The sequence below is a fragment of the Ceratotherium simum genome, chromosome 30 (genome assembly GCF_057802395.1).
Source record: "Ceratotherium simum simum isolate JZ-2026a chromosome 30, ASM5780239v1, whole genome shotgun sequence".
Taxonomy (NCBI): domain Eukaryota; kingdom Metazoa; phylum Chordata; class Mammalia; order Perissodactyla; family Rhinocerotidae; genus Ceratotherium; species Ceratotherium simum.
This window is the reverse complement of record NC_141929.1, coordinates 24,670,936-24,694,618: the sequence shown is the minus strand read 5'-3', so window position 1 is coordinate 24,694,618 and position 23,683 is coordinate 24,670,936. Positions and strand designations below refer to the sequence as shown.

At 37.2% G+C, this 23,683-nt stretch overlaps 1 protein-coding gene across 1 annotated transcript in view; it reads right to left on the bottom strand.

The window, feature by feature from the left end:
- CDH8 (cadherin 8) overlaps positions 1–23,683 on the bottom strand; it is a 335,632-nt gene that overhangs the window by 113,756 nt on the left and 198,193 nt on the right. The window contains exon 8 of the mRNA XM_004431676.3: positions 4,475–4,611. Within this exon, the coding sequence (XP_004431733.1) occupies positions 4,475–4,611 (137 nt within the window). The remainder of the gene's footprint in view (positions 1–4,474; positions 4,612–23,683) is intronic.

Here is a 23,683-nt window from a genome sequence, read left to right as displayed (position 1 = left end):
CCCACATATAAAGTAGAGGAAGATGGGCATGGATGTTAGCACAGGGCCAATCTTCTTCAGCAAAAAGAGGAGGACTGGCAACAGATATTAGCTCAGGGCTAATCTTCCTCACCAAAAAAATGGAATAGGAGATAATGGGAGGGCCTGATGGAGGGCATGCTTGTTCTTTCCTCGACTGCACGCTTGTCCCTCACCAGCCTTCTGCTTTGCACAGAACTACTTCATTCATTTGCTTCAGGAAATGATGTGGCAGTGTCAGAGGCTCAATTTAAGCAGGAGGATGAAAGGAAAGAAGATATAAAAGAGGTTTCTTCCATGGAGGGCATCTAAGAACACGTAATCTGCAGTTAAACGTGGCTACCAATCCTGCTCCCCTACCCAATCTTTGCTTTCTATGATACCTTAAGCAAGTTCCTTAAACTGTGCGTGAGTTTCCTTGTCTGAAAAATGCATATAATAATAGTACCTACTTGCACAGAGTCTTGTGAGAATTAAATGCATTGTAGGGCTTGCATAATACTTTTGCAGTGTTTAATTAGTTGGCTAGTTTTACCTTAAACCTTCAGTGCCATGGTAAAGAGCAGCTATCTACTATAGTTTCAGGGGATAGTGTTGCTACTAACAGAGATGCTTAGCAGAGATATGCCATACAAGCCTAATCTCTTGTTAGCACATGGGCATCTAACTGCCAGCTCATGTAATGAGATGTGCCCATTGATTGGGATGACAAGCTAGACTTTAAATTACCACTGAAATACTTGGGTAATACACATACTGAAGCATCTCAGCCTTGCTTAAGTGAATCTGACAGAAGAGGATAAAGGACGACATCTCCATCCTCATTAAGTGATAACAGATGGACCTCCCTAAAATCCATTTTTTAGCTTAATTTCATTTGTTTAAATCTTTGTCTGATGAGATGGCATTCTGAGAGTAATTTTAAATTGTTCTCCCTGAAATGGATATTTCTTTATCTTTATTAGAACCTCTCCCTATGAGGTTCTGTTGTCCTGGGTGGTTTTAAATATTCATCTCATCCAAATACAATAAATCTCCCTTTAATATTTTTTCCCCCAAGATGCGGTCTGTGGCTTTGGAAGATAAACATTATGTGATGGGCTAAATAATAAAACCAAGTCAAAACAAGTTTCTAAGCCGTTTTCATGGTAATTTCAATTTTTCTTGTGTTCTCTGTGATCTTATTTCTACTTCCTTTCATGATTCAGAAAAATATGGCTTAATTGTACATTTAAAGTTTCTAGATTTATGCCAACCTCAGCTTATATTTTATAGCTAAAAATTAAAGTTCTCTTTTGTACTGTCATTCTTTATAGTTATAAGAAAGTTACAAGCAAAAATTTTTAAAAAGCAGATTGATATCTAAGTTTACAGTTCTACATTTCTTGAAATGTTTAACCTCCTGAATTAAGCTTGTTTCTTGGCCAAAATAAGCCTCTGCACTTTGTTTAGTTTTCAATCTCTGAGTAAAAATAAATTAATTAATTTAAAAGGTGAGATAACTCCCCCTGTTTCAACTGAGTAATATAAGTTTGGGTTATATATTTTAAATTCTGTAAGGTTCACGGACAAGCTGTTGGCCTTCAGGTGGGCAGAGCTGTTCTGTATTTGTTCTCTCTATGGAGTCAGCTGTAAACCTGAACCTGGGACATATTTGACTGATTTCTCTGAAGCCATGAAGAAAATTTTATCTGGTGTATGTTTTGCTATTTTTTGTAATGTGATTACGCTGCATTTATAATAATAACTCTACCACTTTAAAAATAGTCTTAACTAGTTATCTTATTGATACATATAAAGGCTTAATTTTTTTCATATGTTTTATGATACAGTTTTTAATATAATCATATGTTCACTGAAGGAAGTCCATCATTGTACATTTTTTCACATCGTCAACATACAACTGCTCGTAATTTCCAACACTCATCATCTTCTTCCTTACCTCTGTGTCTTTCTTTATGGTTATCTCTCAGATTCAACTCACTCTTCCATATGCAGGTGCCACTAGAAGGAAAACTCCAAGAGGACCAAGGTTTTTGACTTTTTGCTTACTGCTATATCCCCAGTCATTAGAAGAGTGCTTAGCAAGTAGCGCAGACTCAATAAATAATGATTGAGTGAATGAGGAAATGAATGTCTTCTCTGACTGGGGTTGGTACCCGTGTCACCCTGGAGTTAACAGCTCATTACCCTGGAGCAGCTGGTTCTGTGCCTGGCTTCTGGCTTGTCTGTGATTCCTTGCAAATGAGTCTTTCGTTTCTGGATTGCCGCTGAAATGCTTCTTAACCACCTGCTCTGTGTATTCATTTCTTTTTACTCCTGAGAATGGAGTACATGGATCCTTATAATTAGGACCTCCTTGATAATATTTAAGTGAAGGCATTCATCTCATAAAAAAGTGTCATGGATTAAGGCTAACTCAACTAGGTTGTATCCAATACATCACAAAGTTCTTTTAAAAGTAATTACTGCCCACATACTTGAAAGAAAACTGTAATCTTTTAGAGTATTTTTATAAAGCCTTAAACCAATCTAAACAGATATACTTTTTCTCAGAGGCTTAAGGTGATAATGTGGCTCCAACATTATAAATTATAAAAATATCATGTTTGTATCTCTCTAGATGGGGTTAACATTTCTAATAAGCCAAAGCCACCAACTTGTATGTTTTGTTTGCTTTCTTCTTTAATGTTACAGGGGAAACTACTGCCAGAGCAACACACAAGGGAAGAAAATGGTACTCCTAAGCCAAATAACACCAAAGTTTCCAAAGCTTGTCCTCTCTCCAGAACCCTCCATTGGGTAGGATTGAAACTGCATATCAACTTGACTGTATGTTCTTCGCCTGCATCCCAGGTTGTTATAAGAAACAGACATTCTTCATTCTTGATATTTCACTTTTTCACACAGTGGTTTTTTTGTTTTTTTGTTTTTTTTTAAATAAGGCTCCATGGAGGACATTTTCCCCACCTCTCAGAACAGGGAAAACCATGCCCTTCCTGAATGCTTGGATTACTCTTCTTTGTACAAACAAATTAATCCTGTATCTCAGAGATGTTTCCTGTGTGTTCACACTTGCTGTGAAAGCATTGACCAGATTTTGGAAAGCATAGAACGGATTTTAGGTCTCACACCCTATAATTATCATCTACACCCTCTGTATTGTGTGTATGCCCATGAATTTTTCTTAATGCTGGTTTTTATTCCTTACTCAGATTCACAACTCCCTCAAGGATTTATTGTCTCCCTTGAATCTGTGTAAACCGTGAAGGCCTTATTAGGTCCTTTATGGAAAGAAGAGATTCAGATAATAAGCAAAATATATTTTGTTTGGACATAAAATGAACATCATATCCCTTCTGCATGTTTTTGTATAAAAAAAAAAATTGGTGAGGCAGAGTATAAGTTCTCAAAGACAGTGTAGCACTAAATTTTACCATATAGCTGTTGTTTAGAGAAGCAATAGTAGTGTCATTAAGCGCTATCAAAGAAGCTATGCTCATTAAAAATTGACAGAAAAACTAACATGTATTATTTTAACAACCCTGTAACGTCCTCTAAAAAAAAGCTTACATTTTCATATGTAATTTATGAAAAAATTTATATTGAAGTTACAGTTTTATATAGTCTGATTACCATGAAAAATACATTAAACTCTAGAAAACAAAACAAAAAATCATCTATAATTTCATCTCCCCAAAATAATATGTATTAAGAGTGTGAAGTTTTCTTCTATATTTTCTGCCTGTGTATGTGCATATGTATGTGTGTAGTTTAAATATGTGAGCAATAGTTTCTATATAATATATATGTTAGTGTCCACTTATTTAAATTATACTGTATAGTTCTTGGGTTCTATTTTTACCTACCTTTTTATCTAACTTTCTAAATCTTTCCCCATATTTTAATATGCAAAAGACTTTTTTTGTTTGTTTTTGTTTTTTTTTTTTTGTGAGGAAGATTAGCCCTGAGCTAATATCTGTTGCCAATCCTCCTCTTTTTGCTGAGGAAGACTGGCCCTGGGGTAGATCCATGCCCATCTTCCTCTACTTTATATGGGATGCTGCCACAGCATGGCTTGACAAGCGGTGTGTTGGTGCACACCGGGGATCGAACCTTCGAGCCCTGGGCCACCGAAGCGGAGTACGCACACTTAACCGCTATGCCACTGGGCTGGCCAACAAAACATTGTTTTTAATGCCTGAGTAATGGATATAAGATATAAGAATATTTGGATATAAGAATTTTTCCTTCCCACATATGTTACAACCTTGGGTAATTTACAACAGTGTAAAGTTACTTTGTGTTGAAATGATTCGTTCAAAGGCTCCTTGGGAACAATAAAATAAGTTCCAATGCCAAAGTATTTAACGGAAACAGAGACCATTTATCATGTGATCACTAAGCATAAATTGAACCCAGTCACACAAGGAAGAAATTAAACGCAGGCACTTACTAGTTTCAGTAGCAATGATTGTTATGTTGTGCCATACACTTAATTCTCTGTCAAGTGGTGTTGCCAGTGTTATCTTCCCATCATCTGCATTAATGTTGAATTGTCTCTCCAGGTCAGTGTGCCGGTCGATGGAAAACCTACAAAACAGATATATCTGTAATCTACTTCAATGTTTATATGATCCATACATTCCACAGCAGAACTTTAGCAATCCTTGGAGAGCCATAGTTGTGAATTCCAATGAATGGGGAAACTCAGCGGCATCATAATTTGTAAAACAAAATGACTGAATGAGGCACAGGAAACTTAATAATTATTGTCCAAGGAGTAATTAGCCACAGAAGCAACATGGAGGTCATAAACTGCCATCAGTTTCAACAGGTAGCATCTTCAAAAACGGATGCTGACGAAGAGTTAATTGGACAATCCATCACATTTATTGGACAGCTTATGATAATTAGCAGTTGCCACAAAATATCTTGTAAAACAATGAACTCAAGCCCAAAGCAGGATGGTGCTAGGCAGCATGTTATTTACGGCAATTCAAAGGAAATGCGTGTTTGTGAAAAACTTACATTTCACTAGACGACATGTATGTGTTTTTGTTGTTGTTGCTGTTGGTTTGTTTTGTTTCCATTTTAAGTAAAGTGTACACTTAGGTTTCCTATTAGTGTCTGTGCATAGATATCAGATGGTTACCGATACGCTAATAAATAACTTTTTAGTTGAAATAGATATTTTAGCAGATTGACAACACAAGATTTCAAAGAATTAAGAATTTTACACGGACAGGTTAGTAGTTCCTCTGTTGAGAAAACTCTTTCAGATAAGACATTAGATGTTTTACGTTTAGAGCCAACTGCTTCTCAAGAGCACTAAGTATTAAGATAATATAGGAATTATTTTTTCCACAACATTTATAAATATCCTTTTTATACACCAAAATCTGTGCTTTGACTATCAAATGCCAAATCCAGTAAGGTACATGACTGAAGGAATACATGGCATAATTAGAAAAATTGGCCCATAAATAAACAGTGAAATGAACGAAAAGGATAGAATGGAGGCCAAAAGAAGGGTCTTGTGGACTGAATGTTTGTGTCCCCCTGAAATTCATATGTTAAAATCCTAACTCCGGGGTCCGACCTGGTGGCACAAGCAGTTAAGTGCGCGCTCTCCGCTGCGGTGGCCCGGGGTTTGCCGGTTTGGATCCCGGGCGCGCACCGATGCACCACTTGGCAAGCCATGCTGTGGCAGCGTCCCATCTAAAGTGGAGGAAGATGGGCACGGATGTTAGACCAGGGCCAGTCCTCCTCAGCAAAAGGAGGAGGATTGGCAGATGTTAGCTCAGGGCTGATCTTCCTCACGAAAAATAAAAAAAAATCCTAACTCCGAATATGATAGTACAATATTTGGAAGTGAGGCCTTTGGGAGGTAGTTAGGGTTAGAGTAGGTCATGAGGGTAGGGCCCTCATGATGGGATTAATGTCCTTATAGAAAAAGGAGGAGACATGGCTTTCTGCTCTCCACCAATGAGGAGACAAGGGGAAGACAACCATTTGCAAACGAGGAAGCAAGATCTCACCAGACACTATATCTACTGGGGCCTTGATCTCGGACTTCTCAGCCTCTGGAACTGTGAGAAATAAACTTCTGTTGTTTAAACCACCCAGTGTATAGTACTGCATATCCAGAGCAGCCCAAACTAGGACAAAACACATATACAATCCCATTCTGGGAGGAAGGGTTCATGGTTGAAGTCTTCATGGTTAAGGTGACCTCCTAGGAAGTACACATGAAATCTCTCTATTCACTGACACTCATTAACCCTAAATATGAAACATGGCCCATGGCTATTTGGTGCTGAGCATATTTTCTTTTTGTATACTTTTTTTTTTTTTTTGGTGAGGAAGATTGGCCCTGAGCTAACACCTGTTGCCAATCTTCCTCTTTTTAGCTTGAGGAAGAGTGGCCCTGAGCTAACATCTGTGCCCATCTTCCTCTATTTTGTATGTGGGACACCTCCATAGCATGGCCTGATGAGTAGTGTAGGTCCACGTCCAGGATCCAAACCTGTGAGCCTGGGCTGCCAAAGCCGAGCACGCAAGCTTAACCACTAAACCGTCGGGCCAGCCCCATATACATGTTTTAAATTAACATTTACTATATAATCAAGAATAAGTCTATATTTTTATAAGAAAATGAGAAAAAATTTCCCACAATTTTCCACCTTTAGTCTTACATCATTAATATTTTAGTAGATTTCCTTGCAAACATTATATATTTATGTATATTATGTATATCTACTTATTTATGTGCATCTACTTATTTGTATCTATATCTACCTATGAAGATAGATAAATGGATGGATAGATGATTGATAGATAGATAGATAGATAGATAGATAGATAGATAAAGATATGGAAAGTTCCTTCCTCCTTTTAGCAATTTCTTTTTCTTTAGAAATGGTGTTCATATCTTTTATACCAAATGCAAATACTATAGAAAAAAGACATCCCTTTTAAATCCTTCCCACCAAAGACAAGCATCATTGAAGAGTTTGGAATAATACCAAAAAGTACTTAATTTTATTGACAATAGATTATTGCTAAATTCCTTGGGAAAAAAACATGTAATGTGAACTTATAACTCCTGATTTAGTAAAGATTTAGCTACAAAGAAAACGAAGATGCTGACTTGCACCTAGACACCAGGCATTTACAAACTGACCCCACACCCAACCCCCAGGATGACTAGAGAAATTCAGAAAGGATTTAAGAACCCAGAGGCATATATGGATTGACAGTGCTCTCAGCAGAATCTTGAGCAGGAGGAAGTGTTCATCACAAAGCATTTGAATCTGCTGAATTATGGGAAGAAGACTAAAAGCCATTTTCCTGGGGACCAATGATTGTTGACAAGACAAATGAGATTCCAAGTTTAACTGTAAAATAATCCAACAGACATGTTTTGCTCCAGATATCATGAACACTCTGACTCTTAAAAGAGCTAAGAAATGTCCAGAGGATTAATTATCACTTTCTGCATCATATTCATAAATAAACTTTGCAATCATTGCTGGGTTCTAGTAATTTTATTATCTCATTGCTGATATACATTCACATATTCATGCATCAACCAATTTCCCAGAGGCCACAGTAAACGAAAATCAGTCTAATCACTGATACTCTTGAATCCCAAATCCAAAACATGCTACATGGCTATTTGATTGCTGTCCAATAACTGCCTAGAACTTCTGGCGTAGAAGACGCATTGAGAACAATGACAGGGTTTTGGAAGCTGATATTTAATAAAAAAAAAATGTTGTTCGTTTAATTTCTTATTCAAATTTATATTCTGCAGACCTCAAATTTGGAATAAATTCTCTCTCCATTATTTACATATGTTTCTGGGATAATTATTAATTTCACTAAGCCTCAATTTCTTCACTGGTCAAATATAAAGTACCCATATCCCTGGGGTGGTTGAGAAGAATAAAAATAAAGCATAAATTGGTTTCTGGTACTTAGTAGGTGCAAAAGATTTGTTCATCATCATCATCATCACGTCCCCTCAGACGAAACTGTAATAAACTTCCCTACTTGGAAGGTGATGGAGAAGATTCCTTTCTTAACAGTTTATAAATAGCATAAAACTGGAAAAACATTTGGGTGTTACTTAACTCTCATAACTTTCACGGAGGCAGGGATATTTTTCTCATTTTTTAAAGTTCCAGTTCATGACAGACTTTATGGGGTGAGTCATAAGAATTTATAAAATAGGCTATAAATACAATCCTTTAGTAAGATCAGAGGTAAGACTGTCATAATATTGCAAGATTACACAATGGGTGGAACTTGATGGAAAAAAAATGACTTAGTTTAAAATTCAGTTTAAAGTCTACCTCAACTATTTCAAGAAGCCCCTTGATGCCTATATGGACATTTCATACATTTTATTGCCTGGTAGACTTTATGATCAAAGCTCCCAATAATTACTAAACAGCATGAAAATCCTGACTCAGCGTAGTCAACAAGCACTCATTAAACACCAAATGTGTACCAAGCACAGTGCTGGATGGATGCCTTTTCCTTTTTCCATCCTACTCTCCTTGGTTTTTTATAGAATGAATAAGAGAAAAATAAAACTCTCAGAGCCTAGGGCATTTTAAATAACACAGCTAGTAAAGAGCAAAACCAGAATGAATACTCATGTTTGATTCATTCTGAAGTCCATGCATAAACCAACCACAGAAAGGTCTCACCTTATTCAAGCATAAGATGGGGATGATCTTAGTGCTTGGCTAAAAGGATTGCTGTGAAGATCGGATGAGATGCTATGTGTGGCACACTTTGCCAGCACAAACTTGTGCTGACCACTATCAGGCCCTGTGTCAAGGGCTCTCACATGATTTGTATGACAGTGACGTCATTGAATGCCTACCTATGTTCTCAATATTCCTAACCAAAAGCCAGGTAATTATTTGTCTTATTTTAGAATACACTGATTTGAGCATCTTATAGATGCCTAAGTATTAAAATGCCATATATTGAAATATATATTAAAGATGATTTATTAAATAAGATGATAAGAAATCAGACCTTTCTTGAAAGCCAAGGAATAAAAGCCTCCATCTCCCATCTTCTTTATAGACCTCTGGATAAATTTTTTTTTTTTTCGTGAGGAAGATCAGCCCTGAGCTAACTTCCACTCCAATCCTCCTCTTTTTGTTGAGGAAGACCAACTCTGAGCTAACATCTATTGCCAATCCTCCTCCTTTTTTCCCCCAAAGCCCCAGTAGATAGTCATATGTCATAGTTGCACATCCTTCTAGTTGCTGTATGTGGGATGCTGCTTCAGCATGGCTGGAGAAGCGGTGCGTCCATGGGCGCCCAGGATCCGAACCAGGCCACCAGTAGCGGAGCGCGCTTAACCGCTAAGCCATGGTGCCGGCCCCAGAGTAAATTTTTAATCCACCTTCATTTTCTCTAAAGCTCTACTCTGCTCTGTTGCATGAGGGCATGACCTGAGTTTCTGGCTGTTTATTCTTAGGCTACCAGAAGAGTCCTAGGTCACAGGCTCCATGCATGTCCATAATTTCATTACAAAGAACATGAGTCCAGGGTATGACTGCCTGAGTTCACATCTCGACCTTATCACTTAAATAGATGTGCTTTTAGTCATGTTATTAGTCTCTCTGCGCCTTTGTTACCTAACCTGTAAAATAGGAATAATAATAGATTTTATGATCTTATTATTTATATAAGTGAGGTATTACCTATAAAGCACTTATTACAGTGTCTGGCACATAATCAATGCTCAATATATACATGTTTAAAATCTTTGATGTTGTCACCACTTATCTGGAAACAGTAGGTGTCTACTGATGATTCTCTGGTCCCTTCTCAGGTCTAAGCTAGCATTCCTTCCCCTCCTTGCTTCTCTGTCCCTAAACAAGTTCATCTGGGTTCTCATGTCAGCAGAAGCAAACAAACAGAGGTGTCAGTTAAAGTGATAAAACAAAGCTGGAAAGAGGGAGAAAGTGGGGAGACCAGTGCCTGCACCTCTGACACCACTTTAGGTGTTTATTTTTCCACCAACTTTTATGACCAAAATTTTTGTCCCATGAACTGACCATTGCAGATTCAAAGGTTTATTGGACATGTTTAATTTTCTATTCATAATGAACACTCTGTGAGTTTTATATCGTAGTTAAAATTAATTACATTTTTACATAATTTTAAAATTAATTACAGTTAAAGATTAATTACATTAGAAAAGCTAGAAGCATGCCATTTTTAGGAATGTCCTCAGAAGATGCTTGTTCCACACACACACCCACACACACATACTATAGCTATGTCACTCCATCTCTAGCTACAAGGGTTCAGCTTGCTTTCCTCTGGTCCTCTAAGCTGCCACCATCCACTCCATTATCTCAGTTTACCCCCTTTCCTCCTACTCATTCCATTGTGGGATGCGGCTACATCAGCAGCAATCAAGGGCAAAAACTTGATTATAAGACTCTGATAGAGGTACTTTCCTTAAGCCAATTAACAGAAAATAATTTCAAAGAAAAACAGAGTGGGTTACAAATAACAAACCTGGAATAACAACTTAAATTTTAGAATCCAGTATACCACGTAAGTTCTCAGGATGTCATGATTTTGAATAGCTGTCTCGTAAGTAGACCCTCAAGCCACTCTGTTTTTTGGAATTCCCAGTGTCTTTCGGAATATCAGCACACAAAGTGGAAGAAACACAATCAGAGAAACCAGAGACTCTTCAGTGGCATGTCACCTGTGGAGTCTCCTTGAAACTATATAACCACTCATAATCTCATAGTGTCAGCTATAAGTGAGAGAAAATATCTACTTCACAGAGTAGTGCTTTGCAGTAAAGGAGTTGATACATGACTTACATTAGGTAAATTAATAAATAAATGTGTGGAGCCAATTCTTCAATCTGTAAGAGATCTCTTCGAGCCCAGAGGAACTGTGGAAATTAAAATCCAGAGATGGAAAGATATAAATAAGGATCATCATTCACATCCTTTAGTAGCCTCAGGGAAGATAGAATTTCTCAAGTCACACTAGAAAGACATCCCAAAACTCTTAATAGTGTTTGTCTATACCAGTCTTCACCTCTTTCAAAATATCAGTTACTATGAGTACCTCCATAGAGCATAGACTCCCAGCTGAAGAGAGGAGAGGCTATATTGGTTTCCTTGCTCACAGCTCACCCCCAAGAGCCTTCTGCACCTGTCCTGAGTCTTTCCTGAGCTTCCCTTCCTGAAGGATGTCCCTCCTATTATTCTACAGTTAAACATTTGCCAGACTTTTGTGCTGTTAGGACAAGGAGAGAATGTTTGATTCCTATATCACAATATCACATTGGTTGGGATTTTGCACTGCCGTTACTCAATAACTGATTATTGGAAGGATATACAAACATCTATGGAGCATGAATTGTTATTATGTGTGAAACATGGTGCTAAAGAAATACAAGGAAAATGAGGAGATGGGATAGGAAGGAGTTAAACAGAAAAAATAATCATTTTGGTTTGTACTGTATCTACTGAAAATAATGCCCTCTATTTCATATCTTGAAAGTCATACGATTTATATCTCTAGCATTGAAGTCTCCATTCTAATTTCTTAAAAATACGCAATCATTGGTTTGCTGTTCTTTTGTAGAATTACTTAAGATGCATTAGACAAAAGACCTTGCTCTGAGAAGAGCAGACTACCTTTGGAGAGTCATCTTCCTGTCACAGTAAGAAGAAATTTCTTAGTAACAGTAGGAAGTGGCATGTGAGAAAATGGGCTTCTTGGGTCATGTTAACGTCAATTCTAATGATGGAAGTTTTGGAAATAGACATTCTCATTGTAGTACAAGGGATATGTTTTAGAAACTACATCGTCTTTGATAACCAACGTTCACAGAAGCCCTAGTTAGACTTTCCCATTTTATTCCAACATGTATCCTGGTTTGCTTCAATATTACTGTTCCTCCAACCTACAGTAAATGTAGGTTCTATGTACCTCTATGTCTTAGAAGTAAATGCTAAGGACTTCATCATTTTACTTTGTGAAGTTAAGGCTACAGATGCAAGGACATTCCTACCTAGATACTTAGCGCCTTGTTTGGAGACTCTGATTTAACCTACAGTATTCTGACTGGGAACATAAACTCATGTCACCAGTTTACTCAATTAAGAGTTGCTTGCAGAGATCAGAAGCAAACTGGTGTCAGAAGAAGATACCACTGGTGCAGTGGTTGAGAATAGGTCAAAATGGACAACTGGATATTATTATTTTGCCAAATAGCACCCTATTCTGCATTGCTGCTACCATTGTTATTAGATAACAACTTTTACCTGAGTAATATGTTGCCTCAATTAATGCAGACCAACTTTTACATTTCATACCAACGTTTGGCACAAAATCCCACCCCCTGTATATGTGTGTGTGTGTGTGTGTGTGTGTGTATAAGACTTAGATTTTTGTGTGTGTGTGAGGAAAATTAGCCCTGAGCTAACATCTGTTGGCAATCCTCCTCTTTTTCCTGAGGAAGATTGGCCCTGGGCTAACATCTGTGCCCATCTTCCTTCACTTTATATGGGACACTGCCACAGCATGGCTCAACAAGCAGTGTGTTGGTCCACGCCTGGGATCCAAACCTATGAACCCTGGGCCCCCGAAGCAGGGCTCAGGCACTTAACCACTACATCCCCAGGCCAGCCCAAGACTTAGATTTTGTTGTCAATATCAAAATATTATATGTACATACATTCAACTAATTTATTCATTTAAAACATCTCCTACCTCCTCTTCCCAACCCTGCTTGGAACACTACATTGCTACAGAGACCCTCTGTCCCCGGCCCAGTTACAGTTTCTGGTCTGAGATAAAGAACATTAGTTTGTGACAATGTCAAGAACATTTTAAGGATTTTCAGAACCAAGTTCCCAACGTCAAGGCATCTCCTGTTTCACTCCCAATGACTTCAGTGCAACATGGGCAAACTGTGCAGGTTCAAGTCTGGAGTGTACACAAGCAGCTACGCTGATTACCTTAATAATCAGATAAAGATAAATAAATAACAGATTTCTTTAAAAAGTTATTCTGAACTACATTCTTCCCACTGTAATATTTGTGAAACACCTGATGATTTTCCCAAGAAACGATCTTTCTATTCCTAACTTCTATGCTAATCCAATTTATATATCTAACCCTCAGTTTCTTCATCTAAAAAATGAGAACAATAAGATTGTCTTCGTTTAAAGGTTAAGGTGAATTCCGAATTAGATAATGCATTGTAATTTCCTCATGCTTTTTAAAAGTAGTTTTACATTGAGTATTTATCATTGTTTCTAAAAGACACTCTGTCAAATATCTAGGTATTTTTAAACAACAACAAAATATTTGAAATATTCTGGTGTGTGGTGTCCATGTAGAGAGAGACATAATATTGTCATATTTTGACTCACTGTTTTCATCCAAAGGATGAAGCAGATTCACCCAACACAATCATCTTCAGGTACCTTTATTTTATTTAGGGTCAAATACAGAAATCTCAGATTCCAAATCTGTCAGTTCATATGAGGTCCCATTTCCTGAGTGTGTGTTTTGTTTTATAGTCTGTTCCACTTACACCTTGGAAAAATAACATCATAAAGCCAGAATCTTATGCAGCCACAGAACCAAAAAAAAGAATTCTTTACAGTGAATCTCAGATAAAATTTGATTCATGATTAATTCTTCAATATCTACATAATATCTTTGGAGAAACTCTAATTTTCTCCCTGAGTCACCAAAATAATTGTTCATAACTGAAAATTCTAAATATGATATGATGGCACAAATATGAAAAAATGGATTACAGTTTTACATACTGTGAAGGCATTAAGTTTAAAATTTTTATTTAATTTTAATAAAGTTTTAGTGACAGCTTCTTTTGGTCAAGTATGATGCTAAATGTTTGAATAAAGTCTCTCCTCTCAGACACATTGGTTGTGACTTTCTCATTGCTTAAAACGAAAAGTGGCAAGTTCTGTAATCAAGTCACACTTACATTGCACTGAGGAAGGGTCTCCAAATGTGCCTGGGGAAGGGTGAGGGGTGGTAAGAGATGACACCAAGAGGATGTAGCATATGTTTGGGACGGGAAGAATGAGTAGGATTTTTCCAGGTAGAATACGTACAGAGAGCATCCTTAGCAGAAAGGAATGCATATAGAAAATCTTGAGAGTTTCTATTTGTTTAGAAAACTATGAAATTGAAGGACCAGATTAGGTGTGGTAAGAGCTAGGATCTGACAGATGAACATCCCATTATTTCTTTCCCATCCTTTCTCTCCCTCTTGCCTCTTCCTTTCTTCATTCATTCACTCTTTGTTGGATATCTCTTATGTACAAGGCATTGTGTTAGGTGCCAAGACAGACATGGCCTTGCTTTCATGTAACTGAGTCTATATATGGAGAAAGACAATGAAAGTAAATAAGCCTTTTGAAAACTTACAGTGACATATTCATGAAGAGAAAGGAAAAGGGCTGAGAGGTATAAAATATTACAAAAATATTCCTGCCAAAAGAAACAGCAAATACGAAAAGTCTGAGTTAGAAAGATGTTCAGTGTGCTTGAAGACCTTAACAAAGGATAGTGTGGTTGAAGTTCAAGATTCAATGGGGGAAGGGCATCAAGGAGCAACTCATGAAGGACCTGGCAAACCATGCTGAGGATTAATTTTTTTCCCTGTAGGAAATGGGGATCCACTTGAAAAACCAAAGCAAGAGAGGGATATGGTCTAAACCACAGCTGAGTTCCACAGAACTTCCTGTGATGTAGAAGTCTGCTTGGTACTGTCCAATATGGTAACCGCTAGATACATATGGCTATTTAGCCCTTGAAACCTAGCTAGTGTAATTGAGGAATTGAAATTTTTATTTTACTTAATTTAAATTAATTTTATTTCAATTCAAAGGGTCACATGTGGCTAGTGGCTACCATATTGGACAGCACAGATCTAAATTGAGTTAGATCTGTGGTAGCTGTGTGAGTATCAAGAGGTAGGAGACAGGCAAATAAGGCTATTGTAACTGCTCACGTTAGAGATGTCAGTGTTTGAGCTTAGAAAGTAAAATAAACAGGACATGGTGATTATTTGGATGGATGTGGGAAGTAAAAGAGATGGAGGATTCTTGAGGAAACATCCTTATGGAAGGCCCATAACTAATGTATATTGCTTTCAAACTAGACAAATATTCTCTCTCTTTTGTCTTCTTTAGCCATTTTTATGTAATTATTCAAATACACCAAACTGGTCAGAAATATTCACATAAATATTAACAAAAAAGACAATTAAGTCTTTCCAGAAATACATGGAAACTGGACCTTACAGTGGCTATGTAAGATTTATCTCTGGTGCATGCTTTTCTGTGATGGGAGATTTGGAGTTGTGAAGATAAACTCTTTTATATTGAAACCCCCATGATGACCTTGATGATCACTGTTCACCCTAAGGTCACAGGAATCCCAACCAATTCCCAGGAATCTCCACAGGCCCACGATGACCTAAGGAGGTCAAGGGAAATCTAGGAGTGAAGAGTATCCTTCAACTCTCTTAAAAATCTTTTTGGGACTGTCAATCATGCCAATGATGCCTTTGCTCTATTTGAAAGAACATTCAAAGTTGGTGAATATTACATGGACAATAGAACAGAGATGGTGTAAGATAGAAAATGCACCTTAATATGTAGCAGTCTGGACCACAGAACCAGACACAGAATTAAGATTTAATAATCTATTTAATGTATTTATCATGGCCTTCTTAATTTTTAGCCTCTCTGCTAAGCCCTGTATATTAATTTCTCATTTAATCCTCGCTAGAAATTACTTGAGTAGCCCATAAAAATTGTCCTCTCAATGTCTATAGTTGTAAAATGTGGATAATATGCATTTTTCCCAGTCATAAAGTTAGTGAGATATAAGTATAATATCCTGACTACAGTATCTGACAGATAATAAACTCTTACTAACCGTTGGATAGCCACAAGTATGGTTGTATTTGATTATATTAGTTTGTCCAATTTTGGTCAAAATCATTTATTACATAGAAAAAAAGTGTTTATGGATAACATGTACACCCAAGAAATAATAAAAAAGTAGTGCATAACTACATCAAAGCACGTTTTTTGAAAATGTCATAAAGTTATACACATTTTGAAATTTTAATTTGACATGCAGGCTTATTTAGTAAACACTAAGGACCTATGGTAAGTGCTGGGCATTAATAAGTGAACAAGATGTGGCCCGTTAACTCTTTTTATTTTTTTATTTTTTATAATTTTATTTATTTATTTATTTTCCCCCCCAAAGCCCCAGTAGATAGTTGTATGTCATAGCTGGACATCCTTCTAGTTGCTGTATGTGGGACGCGGCCTCAGCATGGCCGGAGAAGCAGTGCCTCGGTGCGCGCCCGGGATCCGAACCTGGGCCGCCAGCAGCGGAGCGCACACACTTAACCGCTAAGCCACAGGGCCGGCATGGCCCGTTAACTCTTAAGGGCTGGAAATGCATTTATGTCGAAATAGCTTGCTGACTTGTATAATACACAACAGTAATAACATAAGCACACCATTTCAGTGTTCAAAAAGATGGAATTCTTTCTAGGAGGACAAAGGTATTTTACATCAAAAATACCCATCCCTAAACCCAATGCCTGCCCACATGTTCTAACCTATTCTTGTGTATTTAAGCAAGTGTAAAGCCCAATATCATGTACTCGAGGTTTAATAAAGGTTACACAGGCATGCCTTCTCTTTTGTCAGTGAATAGACCCCCACGACTTAACCATGCTCTGGGTCCTGCTCCCTTTCCACACCTGTTGTGTCCAATTTCAGACTCTTGGCTTTGGAAGGACATTTAGGTCTTTGGCTGTCCTTTGCATCATTAATATATCTTCCATAACTTTGACCCTTCTTAAGGAGGTTCATAAATCTTATTCTCATTTACCGTGAAGCTACATACCTCAGTAGACCATCCCAAACTGGATTTGTATCCTGAGGCCCATTTGAAAGGCATTTCAACTAGGCTTATTCCATTCCCCAGTGAATTGGCTTGAAATACACAGGATAGAGCTAATAAACATTTGATAGAGGGATGGAAATGGCATTCCTCCATTTTTAACATGCTCTCTTCTTAAAATATGCAATATTATGTTTTCCTCTGCAACACTAAGTCAAATCTGATTGTCCTTTATCAAAAGCAAGGTTGTATAACAAATTGTGTCAAATCAGAATGTAGAAATATAAGGAAAAATAAAGGCTTGCTTGAAATGAGTCCCATAAATATTTGAACATCAGATAAGGATGTCAATCTCCCTTTGTTGTGATGCAAAATAGGGGATTTATTTTGCCTTATGAGTATAATAATGTTAGATAACACTGCTCAGCCTACACAAGCATCTTTGTTTCTTAGAATGTACACATTATTAAGTTTTGTTCCCTAGAGGTGACAGAGACTTCACCAATCAGAAAAAAAAAAAAAAAAAAACAGAAACTTTTTAAATCTCAGATCAGCACTTTCTAAATTTTTTCCTTTCTCAAGATTCTTGTGCTATTTTTACCTCCCTAGATCACTTGTTTTAAAATATTTTATTAATGCACGCAGTTTGATAGTTTTTCAGAATTAATAGCCAGGTTTACCATACCACACTGATAACATTTCAGCCAAATCTTTTGACTCTTTATTGTTTGCATCTCAAAATGTAAAACAAATATATTTTTGCCTAAAGGAAGACACCACATTTTGAGAAGTGTGGTGGCACCATGTGGGTTTGCGAGCTACATAGCTAGCAGTGTGATTTAGTCAAATTACTTCACTAGTGAAGAGGTTCAGTGTGCTTTTCCAAGTGAGACATGGAGAGATGCTGCACAGATCCCCCTTCAAGGAAGGATGTCAGAGCTATGTGGGGAGCAATCAGTAGACAACCTCCAGCTATCTGCTCCTTTGAATCTGCCTCATTTGCAGAGAGCCTCCTCTCCGAGGTTATCTGGAGATTAAGCAAGCAGAGGGATAAAGACCATTTTGGCAAGATGCAGGACTCCAATGATGATAAATACTAATTCCAGAGAGACCCGCTGGGCTGGGCCAACGTTTTGATGGGACTGCATTATGGTTTGATTTCTCCTTCTGCCCCTACCAAACACCTTGCACTTCACATTCCATCTACTTCCAGGGAAAACAACCTCTAACACATTTGTGTAGTGGGAATAGGAATATGTATAATTCACAGAATTAACGTAATAAAGTGTAAATGAGATATCTGTACAGGGTATCGTACTAAAATAGTAAATATGCACGAATAAAGATCCACAGAATATCTTCAGTATCACTTGTTGAATACAATCTCTTATATTGGAGAAAACACATTAGAGTTTGGTGAACATACTAGAGCAAGTCTATTCCAAGGGAAATTCTATTTTGTGCAACCTCATGCTTCTAGATAGAGAAATGGTGCTGGAGTCACAGAATTTGTCAAGATATTGAAATGCAGAGACTAGAGTTTAGCTAAGGGAGTTACCAGCCTCAAATCTAAAAACCCTGTATTGTAATCATCACTGAGGTCTGGAGAATGGAAGAAAAATAGGGTTTTATAATAAATTCATGCAAGAAACAAATAAACTCCCCACTCCAAGCAGGTAAGCATCACTGTATGTTTCAGAATGCCCTTTCACAGCCTGTATGGTAGTTATGGGGATTTTCCCAAAAGCTACACAAAATGAAGCCAGATTTTTCTGGCAGACTCAAGATGAGTGCACAGTGTCACAAGCCCCATGAGGACTAAGGTCCCAAGGGCTCTAACGCTCCAATTCCCACCACATATAGCTGGATTCTAATACAAAGAATTTCTTTGACTGCTACAGGTTTAAAAAAATATTTTTAAAGTCTTATCTTTAGGGAGTTTCTGAGACAGAAAAATATCCTGGAATGATGCGGGAGCCAACTATTCAAATTACTGATGAAAATCCAAACCCCTATCAGTCTAGTATATGGTTGGCAAACATTTTTGTACAGTAAACATTTTAGGCTTTGTAGGCCACCCTGTCTCTGTCACAACTTCTCGACTCTGCAGTTGTAGGGCATAAAAGAATGAAGGTGGCTCTGTTCCAATAAAACTTTATTTAAAAAAAAATGGGGTAGACCAGATTTGGCACACAGGCTATAGTTTGTTGGCTCCCGGCCTAGAGTAATAGAGTCAAAGTATTCACTAAAGTCATGAGTCCTCCTTTAAGTGGGTTCTAGGGGAAAAAAAGGAGAGAAAGGGGAACTCATATAGTAATAAAAAGACACATATTCTATTACACATAGAGGAATAAGTGTCAGGATATTTGTGATGCTTGATGCATTAGAATCTAGAGCACAGACCAGCGCAGGAGCCTGAGTGCCCTCCCTTACATTATATGCTATAGATGCTCTCCAAAACCACACAGAGTTAAAAGATTAAATGTGCTGCTTACATGTTCTCCTTCTTAAAGAGTGCAATGCACCTTAGCAAATTAACTTACCTGTGAAGTCCTAGCACAAAGAAACTTGACTTCAAATTGATCTGGCTACAAAGTCTTTAGTCGCAGTAGTGTTCCTTAGAGCACAGGGAGATGCTACTCTTGGAGAAAGGCAGTGTATATCTATTTTTCAAATTTAACAGGCATAAATGCTCTTTTATGTTATGAAAAAATGTTTTGCTAAACATTGGTTTGCAGCCTCTATATGGAAAATTTATAGGAAGACACAATTTTGAGCCAACTGCAAGTGAAGATGCTATTTAGAGCCACATATAATGAAATAAACCCCTTAGTTATAAATCAGTTATTATATTTCACTGAACTCCAACTGTTTCTTTCTCACTGCTTAATTTCATTCTAGCTTTTGTTATTATGCCTAAAGAAACCATTTTAACATTTTCTAGCATGCACTTTGAGTATCAAAAATTCCATCTACAAGTTTTCACCTTTTTGCCTCTAGTTGCTCTACTGGTTCCTCTAACTACTTTAATAAATAATATTATCTGAGTTCTACTAGTCCCAGAATTCTAAGGTCCCTGCATTACATAGCATTTATTATTCCTCTAAGGAGAAAAAGGAGCCTTTTTCTATCCAAAGCATCTCTTTATAGTGAGACAGAGAGAGGCAGAGAAGGAAAGAGAGAGGGAATAAAAAATGAGAGAAAATTATAAACACGCAGTCCACCCTCCAAATGAACACTAGGTTCTCTACGGGGTGAGATATTTCCACTTTAGCCTCATTGGCTATCTACGGTTGCTTCTATTCAAATTTCATTAGGAAATCTCTTCCTCCATGTGACTCTAAAGTTCCATAATCTACTTTTATTTATCATTTTCAGATAGCATGTGTTAAAGGCTGGTTAGATAAATATGACGGGCTTAGGTTTTCCATGGCTATTCAGCCAGCCTCCTTACTATAGAATGAGATCCATGAAGGCAGAGGCTCTGACTTCATAGAAATTCCCTGGGAAAATGTGGGTTCCACTGATATTAGTTGTACAATATAATAAATTAAAATAAATAAATATATATATAAAGTAATATGAATTAACAAATAGATGGCTATATGACTAAATGAATATATGACAATCAATGAATTAATTATTGTTTGTTGTATTAGCGGGTACAATGAGTTTTTGGGAACAATGATTTGGAAGAGTTAGTACTTTTGAATGGTGAGACAAACTTTCATCTGGCTCAGATTTTGCAGGAACTAAACGACCAAGTTTTAATTATTTTAAAAAGACTGAGTCCTTGTACCAGAATCTTGTACACTGTTAGTGGGAATGCAAAGTAGTGCAGCTGCTATGGAAAACAGTATGGAAGTTCCTTAAAAAATTAAAAATAGAACTACCATATGATTCAGCAATCACACTACTGGTTATTTATCCAAAAGAATTGAAATCAGGATCTCAAAGAGATATTAGCACTCCCATGATCACTGCAGCACTATTTACAATAGCCAAGATGTGGAAGTAATCTAAATGTCCATCAACAGATGAGTGGATAAAGAAAATGTGATATATATAGAATGGAATATTATTCAGCCTTAAAAAGAAGAAAATTCTGTAATATGCAACAACATAGATGAGCCCAGAGGACATTACACTAAGTGAAATAAGCCAGTCACAGAAGGACAAATACAGTGGTCCCCGCTTGTCTGAGGTTTCATTTTCCATGGTTTGTTACCTGTGGTCAACTGCAGTCCAAAAATATTAAATGGAAAATTCCAGAAGTAAACAATTTATAAGTTTTAAATCCTGTGCCACTCTGAAATCTTGCACCATCTCTCTGTGGGACATGAATCATCCCTTTGTCCAGTGTATCCACCCTGTATACACTACCCACCTATCAGTCACAACAGATTAATTGTTGCACTATCACAGTGCTGGTGTTCAAGTAACCTTATTTTACTTAATAATGGCCCCAAACACAAGAGTAGTGATGATGGCAATTCCAATATGCCAAAGAGAAGCCGTGAAGTGTCTACTTTAAGTGAAAAGGTGAAAGTTCTTGACTCAATAAGCAAAGAAAAAAAATCGTATGCTGAGGTTGCTAAGATCTAAGATAAGAACAAATCTTCTAACCATGAAATGATGAAGAAGGAAAAAGAAATCTGTGTTAGTTTTGCTGTCACTCCTCAAATATGTACATATAAGAAAAAACATAGTATATATACGGTTCGGTACTATCTGCAGTTTCAGGCATCCACTGGGGGTCTGAGAATGTATCCCCCACAGATAAAGGGGGACTACTGTGCTGCACAATTCCACTTATATGAGGTATCTAAAATAGTCAGTCATAGAAGCAGAGAGTAGAATGGTGGTTGCCAAGGGCTGGGGGATGTGGGATGTGGGGAGTTGCTAATCAACGGATATAAAGTTTCAGTCCTACAAGATGAACAAGTTCTAGAGATCTGCTGTACAACATTGTGCCTAGAGTTAACAATACTGTATCGGTCACTTAAAAATCTGTTAAGATGGCAGATCTCATGTTAAGTGTTCCTATCACAATTAAAAAAAGTAGGTCCTTACCAAAAATGGAAGTTATTGCAAGATTGAGGAGAGAGTCAATTGATATACAGTCTATCCTCCTTATTAATGCCGGGTTCTCTACAGTCTGAAATATCTCCCCTTTAGCATCATTGGATACCAGGACTATAAAGAGTATTTTCAGGAAAAGAGCTCATTAACAGCAAGCCTAGTAACTGAGGTGAATTATAAAAACGCCAGAATACAAGTAAGATAAAAAATGCAATGCTCTTGTGTTGAGTGGGCACTTACATTCAAGAGAGGAATTAGGACAACAGACTGTGGCCACCATGATCATGTGTCAACCTACTCTGCCTGCTGAATGGCCATCAGTCCCACTTTTAATTTAAGCAGTTCACATAGTCTTACTCAAGTGAGAGCTCTGAAAGAAACAGGAAGCAACTGTCTAAAACACAGTCACATGCCATTTCAACGCCTTGGTGACACCAAATGCACACTTGAAATAAATTGATTGAGAGGAAAAAAATGAACCATAGCAGGTTTACATGAGAGCACTGACTTATATTTAACAGTTATTCTGTGCTAGGAATTTTTGCCTTAAATATAAATAATTTACTGCATATAACACCATTTCAGAGTGTCTGTATCAAAGTATGGGCTCAGTAAACATTACCTGTCATTATCCTACTCCTCATGCAAGATGCCAGAAGCTAGCAAAGCATGCACAGACATCGTGGTCAATAGTAAGAAGAAATGTGAGTTTAAACCCAGGCCCCACACCTCCTGCTATATTATCATGCACAAGGAACTTATCCTTCCAGATCCTTGGCTTCCTTCTCCACAAAACTAGAATCATACTGACTACTTCACGGTGTCTTTTGTGAGAATTAAGTACAATAATACATAATAGAAACTTAGCACAATGTCTGATTCATCAAATAACAATAACGTTGTTTCTCCTTTTGTCTCACAAATCACAATTTTGTTCACAGTTAATAGTAACAAATTCATACAAAAAAACTAGACTGATGAGCAAGGAACACTCCGCCCATATTCTGGTTAACTTCACAGACATGGTATATCTTCCTTCTTTCTTGGTATGCATCTTGGATTGAATGAGGCCATATAGAGAATGAATAGTTTATTATTCCCATTAAAGTTGGTCCTGTTAAGTCGTCCCAACATGTAGAGACACAGTTGGAGTCAAAAAGATCACAGGGGAAGAAAGGGAGTGTGGCATGGGGACAGAGAGGAATTGTATTGTCAGAAAAACCCAGGTATGCATCTCAGTTCCACTCCTGACTATTTGTGTGATACTTGGCAAGTCAGTCTTTTTATCCTCAGTTTCCTCATCTGTTAAATGAGGATAATTAGTATACATATTATCTCATAGAGGTGTTAGAGAATGAAAGGAGTATATTTAACACATCCCTGCCACATATTAAGCACTCACTAGTAACAATATCACAGCAGCAGCAGGGACAAATTAGACTAAATGAAGTTAATTGAACTACTTAGCATGTAACTGTTACAAAAATAAATCCAGATAATTCCACAAAGTCAGCAACCTTTAGTAGAAGAATCTCTACTAAAATAAGTATTAGATTTTTAATTTGCATTTAAGATATGAAATTGATGGTGGCTTAGCTTT